This window comes from Canis lupus, chromosome 6 (assembly GCF_048164855.1).
Source record: "Canis lupus baileyi chromosome 6, mCanLup2.hap1, whole genome shotgun sequence".
Classification (NCBI taxonomy): domain Eukaryota; kingdom Metazoa; phylum Chordata; class Mammalia; order Carnivora; family Canidae; genus Canis; species Canis lupus.
In genome coordinates this window covers 60,106,231-60,120,948 of record NC_132843.1, presented here as the reverse complement: position 1 = coordinate 60,120,948, position 14,718 = coordinate 60,106,231, and the positions used below count along the sequence as shown (strand labels likewise).

The following is a 14,718-nucleotide window of genomic DNA, read 5'->3' as shown; positions in this document are numbered from 1 at the left end:
CTTTGTACTGATACTCTGGCAAAATTCAAAAGCAGGTAACACAGGCTGTAGATCATATGGTTGGAAGAGTGCAGAGCCTTTTCCAACTGTGAGCACCTGATTTTAATGGAGAAGAGCTCTTGAGTGACAATGGTCTCATTGACTGCATAAGATATGGGGCCCAGTTAGCTTAAGGACAGAGCATCAGGTTTTGACCTTCACTTCTGCTAGAGCGATTATCTTTTTCTCATTTAACTTTCAAAAAGCTGAGAGCAGACCACATTCCTATACATCCAATTACTCCTTGAGTAAGAAGCCAACTAAGATAGTCCCCATGAATTACTCTATCATTAATCTCACAGGACTTCCATAGAAAATCATTTCCTTCTACTCACTACATTCCTCCTTTAATTCTATTTTACTTAAGAGATTAATGCAGACCCTTAAAAAAAAACATTGCACAACACTGATTAATTTTAAACCATCAACTAAGATGGAGATGTTCCGGCTTAAGAGGTTAATATCTTTGCAATGGGCATACTCTGGGTAATCATGAGTGAATTTTCATAAACAGGTCAAGAAAAAGAAAAGGTCAAACCTGGAATTCTAGGATTAGTAAGATACAATCCTGATCTTCCTCTGAGATACATACATCCTATTCTGGAGACCGCCACCTAGAATATTACATACCAGGGAAGGCAACCATGCAAATGATGACCCTACAGTAAGTACTATAACCAATAAATGCACACCTCTATGGAAAGATAGAGAAGGTCAAGGCTAATAATGTTGCCTAGAAGAGGTAGTGAGACACTGGAACTGAATTTTAAAGGATGAGAATACTTTTAGGAAGCATAGAAGGTGGCCTTTTTAGGCAGAAATGTGCAAAGATACCTGAGAAAACTTGTTTGGGGAACTCTTAAGTTTGGTAAATATGGAGCACTAAGGTGGAGCACCCTCTAAGTTTGGAGGCTGAGAGATCTGTGGGTGGGAATGGGGATATTGGCTATTATGAAACAGAACTGGAAGGGCAGCCAAAAATTTGACAATGAAAGGTTCTCTGAGCCAAGTGAACTTTGGTTTTTATCATCCTATAAAATATGAGTCAAACTCAAAAGATTTCAGCAGGTAACTGATGCTTTTTGATGGAAAAGCTAGCTCTGTCTGGAAACATTTAAATGAGAAGAAGAAAGAAGGAAGAGAAAGAGGAGAGTGCAAAGAACTCACTGTGCAAGCCAAATAAAATGTATATAATTTGGTCATGTCCATGGGCACAAGACCATAGAGAACTACTACATAACCCTGAGCAAGGGAGAGTCAAGTAATGATCAGGGTTAAAGCAACAGTGCAAAGGCTAACGTGGGGACAGAGGTGCTGGAGGCTAGGAGATAAGTTAAAGTCTCCACTGTACGAGATGGAACTGCCTACATATTTTGAGGGGCTCAGTGCAAAATACAAGGGCCATTGTTCTAAAGGCAGGAACTCAGGACCATTAAAGTACTAAAATCGGGCAGCCCCGGTGGCTCAGTGGTTTAGCGCCACCTTCAGCCGAGGGCCTGGTCCTGGGGACCCGGGATCCAGTCCCACGTTGGGCTCCCTGCATGGGGCCTGCTCCCTCTGCCTGTGTCTCTGCCTCTCTCTCTCTCTCTCTCTCTCTCTCTCTCTGTGTCTATCATGAATAAATAAATAAAATTAAATTAAAAAGTACTAAAATTGCAAACTTCCTTTTCTTGGGCTGTCTCTCTCTCCATCTGCTCTGGTGTTTTTCTTCTTTCTTTCTTTCTTTCTTTCTTTCTTTCTTTCTTTCTTTCTTTCTTTCTTTCTTTCTTTCTTTCTTTCTTTCTTTCTCTTTCTTTTTAAGATTTTATTTATTCATGAGAACACACACACAGAGAGAGAGAGAGAGAGAGAGGCAGAGACACAGGCAGAGGGAGGAGCAGGCTCCACACAGGGAACCCAAAGGGGCACTCGATGCTGGGTCTCCAGGATCACACCCCGGGCCGAAGGCGGCGCTAAACCACTGAGCCACCTGGGCTGCCCTGCTCTGGTGTTTTTCATTTGCTATTTAGTGTCATGCTCCCTCAGGTACCAGGGCAAGTGCAGACCTTCACAGATGCCCAGGGCCCCTGCCCACAACTCAGTATATGGGTGGCCCCACTGGTTGCTAGGTTGCCCTTCTTCAGCCAGTAAACCCATGTGCCAGGCCCAGGCCCAGGGTAGGGAAGTTGAGCCAGGCTTCTTTCCTTCCCACGGCTGACTCTGCAATTCACTAGGTATCTAGCTTAGGGATGGGAAAGAGGCTTGCCCCAACTGAGTGGTGGCCTTTGGCTAACTGCCAGACACCAGTTAAACTGACAAGGAGGAGCAAGGATAGCTCTGCCAAGTACTGCCTCGGGATGTCACAGGGTGTGCAGGCTAACCTCTATCTTTTTTTATGCTTGTACAAAGGCCTATGCCAGGGTCAGAGAGTGACAGCTAGGGGCTGGGTGAGGCAGATGGGAGAGGCTGGTTGGGATTCTGGGGGTGGGGAAGTGGCAGTATGGAGTCCATCCCAGGGAGGCAACAGGAGGCTGAGCCAGGCCTTGGCTCTGAGTCCCAGCACACACTCCACTGTCCCACTGGACCTCACTCACAGAAGACAAATCCAAAGGTGGGTCGATAAGAATCTTAGGATGAAAACCACAGAATGTTAAATTCCATCCATAGGGTCCTTCTGAATGTAGGGCCTGTGCACTGGACTGGTCTCATGCTCATGAAGCAGGTCCTGGTAAGTGGTTCAGGGGAAGAAAACAAGCACTGGCCATTGAGGTAAATGGTAGCAGGGCTGGCGAGCAGTGGAATGGATGAATTTGAAGAGAGGAGAAGAGACGATCTGGTAACTGAATTTGGGAGGAAAGAAAATACTACTGTTCTGGGAACTGAAGAAATCTGTAATACTACACAGAAATTCAGGGGGGAAATGGTTTGGGGGAAAGACATAAGTGAACATAGTTTGGGGCAAGCTGGATTTACATTACGATCAGACAGCAGAACTAAGTGTTAGTAGAACACAGAAGACTGTTTAGAAGAAGATTCTCCAACAAAACATCGCTTTCTCTTTTCTGCTTTGTTGATCATAAATTTCATTGCTATATAAAATGTCATGGAAAAGGTCCTTCTAGTATGAAGATCTCAGCATTAATCCATTAAATAAGGCCACATCTAAAACATCACATGTAAGAATATGGAGGCAAAGGTGGACTATATACAAAATGAAAAAAGTCAGTTTATTTAATAGACAACTCAATTTATGGAAGAGATTATATATAAAGTGTACTATATAAGGTATGAATAACTCTTAAGATGTAAAAATGTGCAAAAATTAAAAATTATTCACATATGCTATAATTTTTTTTCTTTTAAAACTAAATGTCATGCTTCCTATTTCTATATTCTTGAGTAAAAATGTATGAAGCTATATAAGCTTCCTTATAGCAGGCAAAATTATGGTAGTTTGCATAAAAATGCAAATATGCAAAGTATCACTAATGAGTGTCTAAAAAAAACTTATAGAAAATAAGTAGCCAATATATAACGAAATGCATTTTGTTGTCTTTTTTCCTCCCCAAAATATATTTCATTTAATCCAATATAACAAAAATATTATCATTTTAACTTGTAATCAGTATTAAGAAGCATTCAGATACTGTCTATGCTTTTTTCCTAAATTTTCTAAACAGTTTTATTGAAATATAATTCATGCATCACCAAACTCACTTTTTTTTTCAAACTCACTTTTTTAAAGTGTACATGTTAGTGGTTGTTGTCTATTCAAAACGTTGTATAACAGTCACCACAGTCTAATTCCAGAATATTTTCATCACCCCCCAAAGGTATCCCATACAAATTAGCAGTCACATTCTCTCCTCAACCCTTGGCAACCATTAATGTAGTTTCTCTCTCTGTGGATTTGCCTATTCTGGACATTTCATAATAACAGAATCATACAATATATGGCCTGTTGTTTCTGGTTTCATTCACTTAGCATATTGTTTGTAAGGGTCTACCATGTTGTAGCGTGTCAGTACTTCACTCCTTTTTATGGATGAACAATAGAGACACCACATTTTGTATATCCATCCTTCTTTAGTTGATAGACTTTGGGTTGTGTCCACTTTTTGGCTGTTACAGATAATGCTCCCATGAACATTCACGCACAAGATTTTGTATAAACATGTGTTTTCAATTTTCTCGTATATATACTTAGAAGTAGAATTACTAGGTCATATGGTAAGTCTATGTTTAATTTTGAGGAACTGTCAAACTGTTTACAAAGTGACCGTGCCATTTTAAATTCCCTTCAGCAATATAGGAGGGTTCTAATTTTTCCACATCCTTGTCAACACTTACTGTGTTCTCTCTTTGATCATAGTCATTCTAGTATGTATGAAGTGGTATCTCACTGTGGTTTTGATCTGCATTTCCCTAATGACAAATGATGCTGAGCATCTTTTCATGTGCGTATTGGCCATTTGTTTATCTTCTTTGAAGATGTATCGATTCAAATCCTTTTGGAGCCTTTCTTTTAATAGCTACAACAGTCTGACAAAAAATTTTGTAGTGATATTATAATCAAATAATAACCTAGGAATGAAGTTCTTTTAACATGAAATTAGTAGGTGCTTAATATGAAACAAACATTTAAAAATCCTGTGGAATGGTCCTGGCCTTGGTTATAGAATTAATGGGCCTGATAATAGGAAGGCATTCAAAGTGTTATTATTTACCAGCAATGCTCGTAACCTGCTGAGTATAGGTATAGCTGAGATGTACAAAAATACCTTCCTGTTCAGCTAACACTAGCAAAATTGAGAAGTTGGCAAAGTTTCATTTCCATATCTCTAGCTTCTTAACTTCTGTGAAAGAGGAAAGCATCTGATATCATGCTTAGAGGTGTGCTTAGAGCTGTGCTTAGAGGTTAGTTACATTTCCTTTAGTGGGCATTAGCCCTTCAAAACATTTATTTCTAATTGTAAAATGAAAGGTGTTAAGCCTCCACTCCCCATTAAAGCAGAAGAAAAATATCTTTGCTTTGAGGAAGAGGGGCTTATAGTATACTATCCATAAGAATGAGCTATGTGAGTTCCTCTCATTCTCTCTCTGAAATAGCCCTCTTCTCCTGGGCAAGATACCACTGGCATCTTCACTAGTCAGCACTACTGCAAACCTATTTTATGAATAACTATAAATCGAGGAGAGTTTCCCTCATTCTTTTATTCTTTCAAATTGAGAACCTGGGCAATATTCCCTGCCATGCCTGTTCTCTTTTCTTCCAGGTATTTGTTATCTCCTTTCTACCTCTCTTAAGGGGTTGTATCTAACCTTATTCCTTTTTTCTCTGCTTCAAATTTTATATTTCCTAGGATATTTATTATTTAAAAACTTAAAAATTACACCTCTTCTGATTACAAAATGATTTAAAGGTATAGTTAATATTTAACATCTTCAGACTATAATTTTCCTTTTCTGACATTCTTATGTTTATTATATTATTTTTACTCTGGTAGTACTATTTTGATAGACATATAATATGAATATAATTCATATATATTCATACATACATGAATATAAATACACTCTCTATTAAAAAGAAGTACCACTGCAGGGTGATCCTACTTTTGACTTTAACTCTACACAGATGGTCAGTAAAGAGAAGAAAAGTTGGATATAGAATCGTTAAGTAGCAGAGGATAGAACTTAGTGTCCAGGAATGCAAATGCAATGAGGAATACAAAAATTAAAATGGTATTGCACCTTGGATGCTATAAATTCAAATTGATTATTTCACGCCTAAAACTAGATTCTTAGGCTCATCAAAGGTCACTATGCCACAATAAAGTATTTTGTAAATGTAGACTTGTCATCTGAACTGACGGTGTCAAACACTTGGAAGGACAACTAATATACAATGCAGCATTTGTGAGCTATGACAGGCCACAGAAAAAAATATCGCTTATTAGTTTCTTATGCCAGACTTGAAGGTACAAAAGAAAGCAGTGATGTCTGCAGGGAAGACATGGGACTAAAATGGGTTCCAAATATACTAACAAATCATTTGGACAAATAGCTCTCAACCCTGGGTACGTATTAGAATCACCTGGGAAGGTTTTTTAAAAATACAGAATACTGGGTTCTAGTCTAGAGATTTTGATTTAACCGGTTTGAGGTAGAGCCCAGGCATTATTAGTCTTGTATGTGTGTTTGTTTTGGGGGACGTTCCTTAGGTAATATTTAGGTATAGCCAGAGTTGAAAACCACTGAAAACCATTATTGGTATAATACCAATAATCAAATATGATTATTGTCAAAACCAGTGGTATTTGATCTTTACCAAGTGGTTATGAAACTTTGTCTCTTTGTTTAAGTTGGAAAAACAAAAATCTTATTGAGGATCTTATTGCTCTCATTGAGGATTCTATTCAAAACAGAGACCAATACCCAACTGAGCCTCACATCTCAATACTTAAGAAAGGGTGTAATATTTCTTTTTACATAAAAATTTAACTTAGTCTACATTTATTCTTCCAAAGCTTTACCTCTTCTAAAAACTATGCAAAATTTTCATCTTTTGACAGTCTTTTCTATCTACTATATATCTGATTGGGAATGCTCAGGTGTCACTGTGACAGGAACGAGAAGGGTTACAAAGGAATAGTCAGCTACTGCCTTAGTTCAACTATGCTTTCTGGTTGTCTTGGCATATATTTTAGTGCCTGAATTCTTTCAGAGCCAAGCTCAAAGCTAATACAAACGAAGCAGCTGCGACTGCATTGTGTTACATTTACATGGAAGGCCAACTCAGACCATTGTGTTATGGAAATGAGAACACTAAGCCAAGCACCTGGCCCGGAACACAAGCAGCTTTCTTTTAGCCAAAGCCAAATTAATGGCATCGTCTAAGGAGAAGTGATATAAAAATCATAAATATCAATAGTCACTTTATAAATAGAACATTAAAGAAAGAAGCATGTTTCAAAAACTCAGGCAATGTGAACGAAATATATACAATTACAAGGCGTGATCATTTTCCCTTTCTGAATTAAATTTAAGTACCTGGATAACTTTCATTAGTTTACTCATTCCTTCCTAATCACCCCCATAATATCATTTGAATCTAGTTTTAACAATGTATAAGACATATAATGGATGTTTTAATTAGAGGAAAACACAAATATGACAAATGTAAAAGGTCTAACAAGATACTAAAAAAAAAGAAAAGAAAGAAAAATAGCATCTTTAAAAAGAGGCTAAAACTATTCAAATGACTAAAATGGTTCTTGAAGAAGCTAATAGTCAAAACTCAAATCTGCAAAAACATTGTGAACTTATACATTTGTATGGCACCTAAAAGACTCAAAGAAATATCCACAGAAACAAATCATTAAATAAAAAATTCTATCTAGTTTCACTTCACAATGTAAGTAGCGACAGCATATATATACTATATACATAAAATACCATAGCCCCGAATTCCAAATACATATTAAAATCTCTAGGCTGAAGAAAAAATGTAACTTTTCTGCACAGGTACACTCATTTACTCCAAATGATTGCCTAGTGATTATTAAATGGTTTAGTAATCCACTAGAGTGAGATACCATCAGTAATACCAAGAGAGTAAATGCGAGATACTCACTTCATTCTGGTCATTCAATAATTCATGCATATCTTATCCATTTAACAATTTTTTGTTGAGTGCTTACTGTGTGCAAAGTACTGTGTTGGGCACTGAAGTAGTTAACAAAGACAAGATACTTACATAATGTCTAATGAGGGACACAACCCACAAAGAGTTGCAACTGGAATTAAGGTAAAGAAATATGGAATCAATACAAGAAACAGAAAAACTACCCTGCAGATCTCTCTGCTTTTCCTTACAGCTATGAATAGACAAAAGTACAAATATACTGAGACATCCCTAAAAACCAGGACCTTGCCTTACCTATATGTTGGGCCATGTAAGTTCCCTCTTATGTTTATCTTTATTTTTAAATGTATTGACTCTGCTGTTTACCACTGATGTAAAGGTGGCTTAGACTAAGAAATATATGTGAATATAATGTTGTACTGGTTATCCACTTGAAGTTTTTAAAAATATACATTTTGGGAGTTGAGAAAGATATACAAAGGTTTTGGGCTTCCCTGATTTGGGTTCACTGCTATAGTTACTCCTTGGCTCCTTCCTGCCATATCCAGCAGCAGCCAGCGGGATACAAGCGACTCTTACATGCCTGCTTCTCCTGGATCTCCCTCAAGCTAACCACTACTCTAGAACTAGTGGGTGGGTGCTGGGATGGCCCTCTATTGAATGGCAGGCAGTCCTTGACCTATAGCCCTGAGTTGCAATATTGATAGCAAGAGGAAAAAGTGACTTAGGGAAAAGCCAAGTTAACTTACCAATACTAGTATTTATACAAATGGAGGTGAGAAGAAGGCCCTTTTGGAGAATCCATGAGACTAGCTCTTTTTTGGTTTAGTTTTTGAGCCAAGATAAATATTTCAAAAAACAAACCTCTAACACTTGCCAAATTTAGTTAAGCTAGGCAAAAAACATTCACAGTCTTGCCCCAACCTACCTCCCCATCCTTCTCTCTTGCTATTTTTGCCTACATGCTTTTTGGCTTGTGCCTCACTGAACCCTTTCTACATTCCCCGGACGCCTCAGTCACTTTGTGAAGTGTGTCTTTCTAAAATGCTATTGCCTCAGCCTGGAATACTCTTCTGCCTGTCAATTATTTTCATTCAGCCTTTGGAACAGCTCAAATACTGGCTCCCCGGCAAAGCCTTAGCTTATACAATGCATTGTTAAAAACCAGTGTCACCACGCTTATCTACCTCCTTGTGAATCTGGTTGTTTTTCTGTCTCTTGCTACTAGACTAGAAATGCTCTGGGAATGGAAAATTCTGTTGTGTTCATTTCTGTTTCCCCAGAACCTGGTGCCAAGAAAGTTTCAATAATTGGTGAATCACTAATACTTGGCCCAAAGTAAGCATTCAGTAAGTGTGTTACTGTCAATAATTTCAGTCGAGGCTTGCTAAAAACTTCTTTATCTGCTCTTCAGTATTTGCCCGAAAATAGAGCTGGGAAGAACAAGCCCTTTGGAGAGTCTACTTGATAAGTAGTGAACTTGTGGTTCACCACAGTAAAGACCCCTGAATCCTAGAACCACAAGAACTTGTCCTTAAAAGTCACTTCTGCTCCTTCATAAAGTTAACACGGATCATTTCTATGGAAACAATCATGTTAATAACATAAAACACTATATAATTTAGTTAAGTATCTCAAAGTTTGGTTCCTTTTTGTTCTGCTTTTCCATATTCAGAGACTCTGTTGTGATATCAACCACAAAAATATTTTGTGTTGATCTGAAAACTAGACATAATTCTTATTGGCATTACATTTAAGTAAATCACATTAACTATCGGTATTCTATGGAAATTTAAAACATACTGTGTACTTTCACAGATATATGAGGTACTGCAGTACCTCATCTAGCCAGCATATTTTGGTTTCTTGTAAAAGAATATAAATTATTTATACAGCATTATCATGGAATAAGGTATTCACAAACCAGATTTTTCTGGATAACAAGTTTTATAAGCATCACATATTTTCAAGATTTAAAATATTCTCAGTGGATATATATCATACAATATTACACAGTTACACTTTAAAGAGAAGCTCAGCACAATATAATTCCACTTCTTAATGATTCAGGATCATTATTATCAATGTCAATTACTGTACTATATACCATCCATCCTGTAATACAACAGTATTCTTAAGGACTACTGATAAATATTGGGCTATTTGCCTTTATCCTGAGTGACTTGGATTGTTTTTATGACTCCTTTCTTGACTCACTGTCATCTTTTGAAAAATTACAACCAGTGTGTTCTGATAGTTATTTTTCAAATAACTGTGTAGATAAGGACTGGTTAAACTCTCCTACACAGCTAGGTGCATGGGCTTTGTCACTGTAGGCTGCCAGTCAGTGGCCCCTCTTTCCTTCAATATTTCTAAATCCATGAGGTGGCTGAGATTGTCAGAAAAATGACAACTAAGTACATGGTTTGTAAGCAGTGCTAGTGGTCATGTATATGCATCATTGGTTTATTACTTTTACTCAAGAATAACTAGTTTTATTAGGAAGGTAAACCTTAAATCAGCTATCAACTGTTTAAATATAAATGAAAATTGTTGTTCCTAATTAATTTAAATTTTAAAATTCCAGCCATGAACTTAAGATTCAATATAAGTACCTGAATGTTTTATATTATAGAGGTATCTCTTTCTTCAGTTATTGACTTTAAAAATATGTATAAATTTATTCTAGCATGATGGTATCAATATTTCAAATTCTAACTCAATTCTTTTCACCAAACACTGTATATGTATGGTCAGTTTTACTATATTTGATTTGTTTCATCAGGAAAACAAGAAGGGGAGGAAGGAGGAAAAACAATGCCTTTTTTCATTCATTAAAAAACAAACAAACAAACAACAAACAACCCAACATTTAAGTGAGAAGCCATGCCTATGGAACAAAGAATTCAGGAAAAGAGATGAAGTCTGATATTTTATAATTCCTGTCACAATTTGGTTAGAATATTAATACAATCTTGCTTCTGATCTTTAAAAATGAGAGAATTGGTAACATTCGAAAGGTGTCATAGTAACAGATAGATATCCATGAACTCTATAGATCATTGAAATACAATAAGGGGAAATATCTTGTTCTCAGCGTTAATAAACATAAACATAAAACATTCACTTTGGTTAATTTACAAATGAATGCCAACTTATATATCTCAAAATATCAGTTCAACTTAAAAAAGTCACCCAAACTTAAAAAAATGTATTGGAATACATAAATAAAGAATACAACATATTAACTTACAGAATTAAAAGAAAATAAGTCTTTTTTTTTCTCCAATAGAAAAGTCTACTTCTACTCTATACTGATTTCCTCTGTACCTACAATAATGACCAACCTCATGGCAGTAATTCTTTTCAAGTTTAAAAACAATACATTTTAATAAAACGATACACTTAGTCTCTTTCTTAAGTCAATAAACATAGAAAATGGATGAATCAAAATCTGGGTTACTCAGACTTATATCAAAAAGGTCCAAACTAGGACTGCAACTGGTGATTAGCTGACCTGATCACTTAGAGCCTCCTGATTTCAGCATTTAAGATTTAATACTGATTTCTTAGTACTGCCTCATCAGTTTAAGGAATATTTTAAACTGGGCTATTTCTTCCAGGGCATTTCTTAAGCACTTAGATGGTTATCTAAAAGATGGCTTAAGCAAAGCACAGGCCAGGTCTCAGGATTAGAACTCACAATTGTCTCTGATAATCTGCCATGCAACTTTATGAGTCCCACCATTTACTGTTTATATGAGTCCCATCATTCACTGATTATACTCTAGCCCAAGAAAAATAACACAAAATCCCAAAAAACTCCTCCCACTTGTTAAGAAAAAAAAATCTAACAGCATCTTTATGGAACGGTGACAGGTTTTCTTTAGTAACTTGATAAAAGGGCATCCTGCAAAGATTTGCACTCTATAGTTCAGAAGACTTTGAATTTAACATATTTTTTAATACATTTTAGAAATCTCCCATAAGTAAAAATAATTATTCGCTAAAATCTAATAAACCTGCTACTGAAAGTAGTGGAGGTTAACCACAGTTAATCTATGTAAGTTGATAACTCTGTCCTTTTAACTTCAGTATTATAAAGAAATTCTTGAGCAAAATGTTTTGATTCCTTAGTAACTGTCTCTAACTCCAAGAAGAAAGGAGAGAAAAATAAAATCTCTTTCGGAGAAGAGGAGTACTTACTGGTACTTTGAAGGGTGAGGTATTTACAGTGTCCATGGAGTTGGGTTTCTCTGATGTACTGGTCCCTGAGATACTCCGTCTGCGTGGGGACCTTTCTGCCGGCACCTCTGCAAAAGAAGAAAAAAAAATGTCATAAAGACACCAAAATTTAGGATCTTTGACTAAACTGTAAATTAGTGGGATTCCCCCCCCCCCCACCACCACCACAAAAATAATCAGTTTGGTTTAAAGGTACATCACGTTCTATCTCCACATGATCAAGGGACAAGGGAGACCCGGTCACACTTAAGAAATCTGCTTTAGCATGACAGATTATAATTCTATCTGGGCACATAGAGAAAGTAAATTTTCTGGGCTATACTTAATATCTATAAATTCACTTACTATCTGCATCTCACAATGTATGGACCTACTTCTCAGTTTGTCAGCAATATAGGAGTTAATAGAATCCAAAGAAATTTTTGATATTCTTGTGAACAGCATACAGTCTAGTGTTGCACATGATTTGCTGGTGTCTGCACGAAGGTCAAAGTTCAGTTCCGTGCAGATAAGATGATTCACCAGACTGCAACCAAAGGGCCACGAGACAACCGAAAGCGGCTAGGATAAAATAACATATATGCCTATGCAGATATAAAAATAGATCAGCTTCTCCTTGTGCTGGCAAGATGACCTTACTAAGATCTTACTCTGGAATCCTAAACCTGTTCAAACTGACCTAACAAGCTTCGGATTCTGCAGATGAGGTGGTATTTTCTAATTTAGTTACTATACACTACATTAAGGTTACATTTAGACAATTTTTTCATAGTGATATAAATATATGCATATATATATATGCACATACACACGCACACACAGATGATAGATATACACATATTATACCTTTATCACAACTGCTTCCCATCTCCACTTCAACTGACAGACATATAGGAATCCAGCTTCTCAGATAACATTAGATAATCTCAACATGGACAAGGAAAAAAACACATCCTAAAAAAAGTACTCTGTATTATCTTCCAGATCTTAAAAAATAAGGAGTAAATCGTGACTCCGGAGACTGACATTTTGATTCCTGCTGCTCTCCCTTTAAAAGATAGATGCAGTTTAAACTTCCATTTCTGGCCTCCTGGCCCCTGGGATCCGTGCTACTTCCACTTAACAGAAAGCGTTTTTTCTCTCGCTCCCTCCCTGTGTCTTGCTCTTCCCCCTCCCTCTCTACAGCTTGCAGAGAGCAAGCGAGAAAGAAACACACAGGACTGCAGCTATTCAATCAATCGTTCCGACTGCACATCCTCATTAGTTACTTTCAGGCTATTAGCAGACGCCCAACCACTGCCTCCCCTCAGTTACAGAAAATTTCACTGTAGTGCACTAATCTGCAGCAAGAAAAAACATTTACTGAAATTTATATTCAGCTAGTGCCAAAAGGACACCATTTTACACAGACCTAGGAATGAACACAAATCAATCCCTCCTATGAAAATCCGATTGGAAGTGCTTACCCTATTACTACCTTTGCACGCTGGACACTGATTTTCTTTCCATGACTAAACAGATCCTCTGTGTGACATCTTGACCCGTAAAACATAAGCCAAATTGCAACATTCCTAATGACTGAGAGGTTGCCAACATAGCGTCTTATACGCCTGCAGTACAAGGAAGTCCCACGCTATCACTTTTAAAAATTACAACCAATAACTGTCTCTCAACTTCTCTCTAACCATCAGTGGTTAAATGAGCCTTAATGTACAAAGCCATTTTCTGAAGTAGGCACACACGACTTCTAAAAAAATGGCAGTATAATTAGTTAAAATTCAAGGCAATGGCACAAAGCCCCAATTTTAAACAAGTCAGCTTTGCAAAGCACACTGAACAACAAGACCTTCAGACTTTTTTGGAAGGTGACTTTAAAGAGTGATTATCCAAGTTAGGCATTTCTACTATATGGGGGGCAGGCTGGTAGGGAGATGGGCTGGTGAAGATAGATGAAAATCTCATCCTTCTTCTGATAATGACCTATAATTAGAAGATACATGAGATCGAATATTACAGTATAACATAGTTTAATCTCTGAATAATTGATGGAGAAACCAAACTAGGAGAAAATAAGTTCCATTAGCAAGAATAAAATGATCCAGTAAACAGTTTTCCTTAATTTGCAATGTTCTGGATAAGGAAAAAAATGGAAACTTATTTCCTCATTTTCTTTCAAATATCTAATTTTAGTTTTCAGGCATATGAACTCACTAAATAAATACACTTCCAGGCTTTTAACAATGTAAAATTATATTGGCTAAAATGAGCAGCCATATTTTAAACTCTAACAAATATGTTATTTGTTGTACTTCTTCCTCTTTTAGATTCTCTTTCTGCATCATGAAAAAAAAAATCACAACTCTGGTATAGCTTAAAGAATACCACTGGGTTCAAAAAGAAGAAATTAAATTTTTCTTGAACTGCCACTAAGAGGGGAAAGAGGGAATAAGCTAAATCAACAAATGATGAGAGGTCTACACTTCTTTCTCAGCTCCCACAACAATGTAACTTATCTGCTGATGCACAAAAGGCCCTCTAATACCCAAGTTCTCTCATTTTCAGAAGATTCAGAACCATTTCAAAGCTGAGAGGATATATACCCCAAGCACCAATTGCCACGTACAACCAGGTAGCAGCATCAGCAAGGACCGAATTAACAGCTCGTTGGATTAGTCACAGGCAAGCCTGCATATTAAACTGGTCCAGCTACCTTTAACTTTAAATCTCCAGGCTGAAAGGAAAGCTGCTACTATGCTCTTAAAGCCACATTTCTGCTGAGTTAGAAAGAAAATCTATACTGGTTCCAG

The 14,718-nt window shown here is 36.9% G+C and overlaps 1 protein-coding gene across 13 annotated transcripts in view; it reads right to left on the bottom strand.

Annotated features, from left to right (window-relative positions):
- The window catches only part of RASAL2 (RAS protein activator like 2), a 347,482-nt gene that overhangs the window by 75,253 nt on the left and 257,511 nt on the right, over positions 1-14,718 (bottom strand). For 12 of the 13 annotated variants that reach the window (XM_072830776.1, XM_072830777.1, XM_072830778.1 and 9 more), the window contains one exon: positions 11,873-11,979. In XM_072830776.1, coding sequence (XP_072686877.1) covers positions 11,873-11,979 — 107 coding nt within the window. Of the gene's footprint in view, positions 1-11,872; positions 11,980-12,757; positions 12,795-14,718 lie in introns of those variants that run through there. The other variant, XM_072830781.1, reaches the window with a different exon arrangement.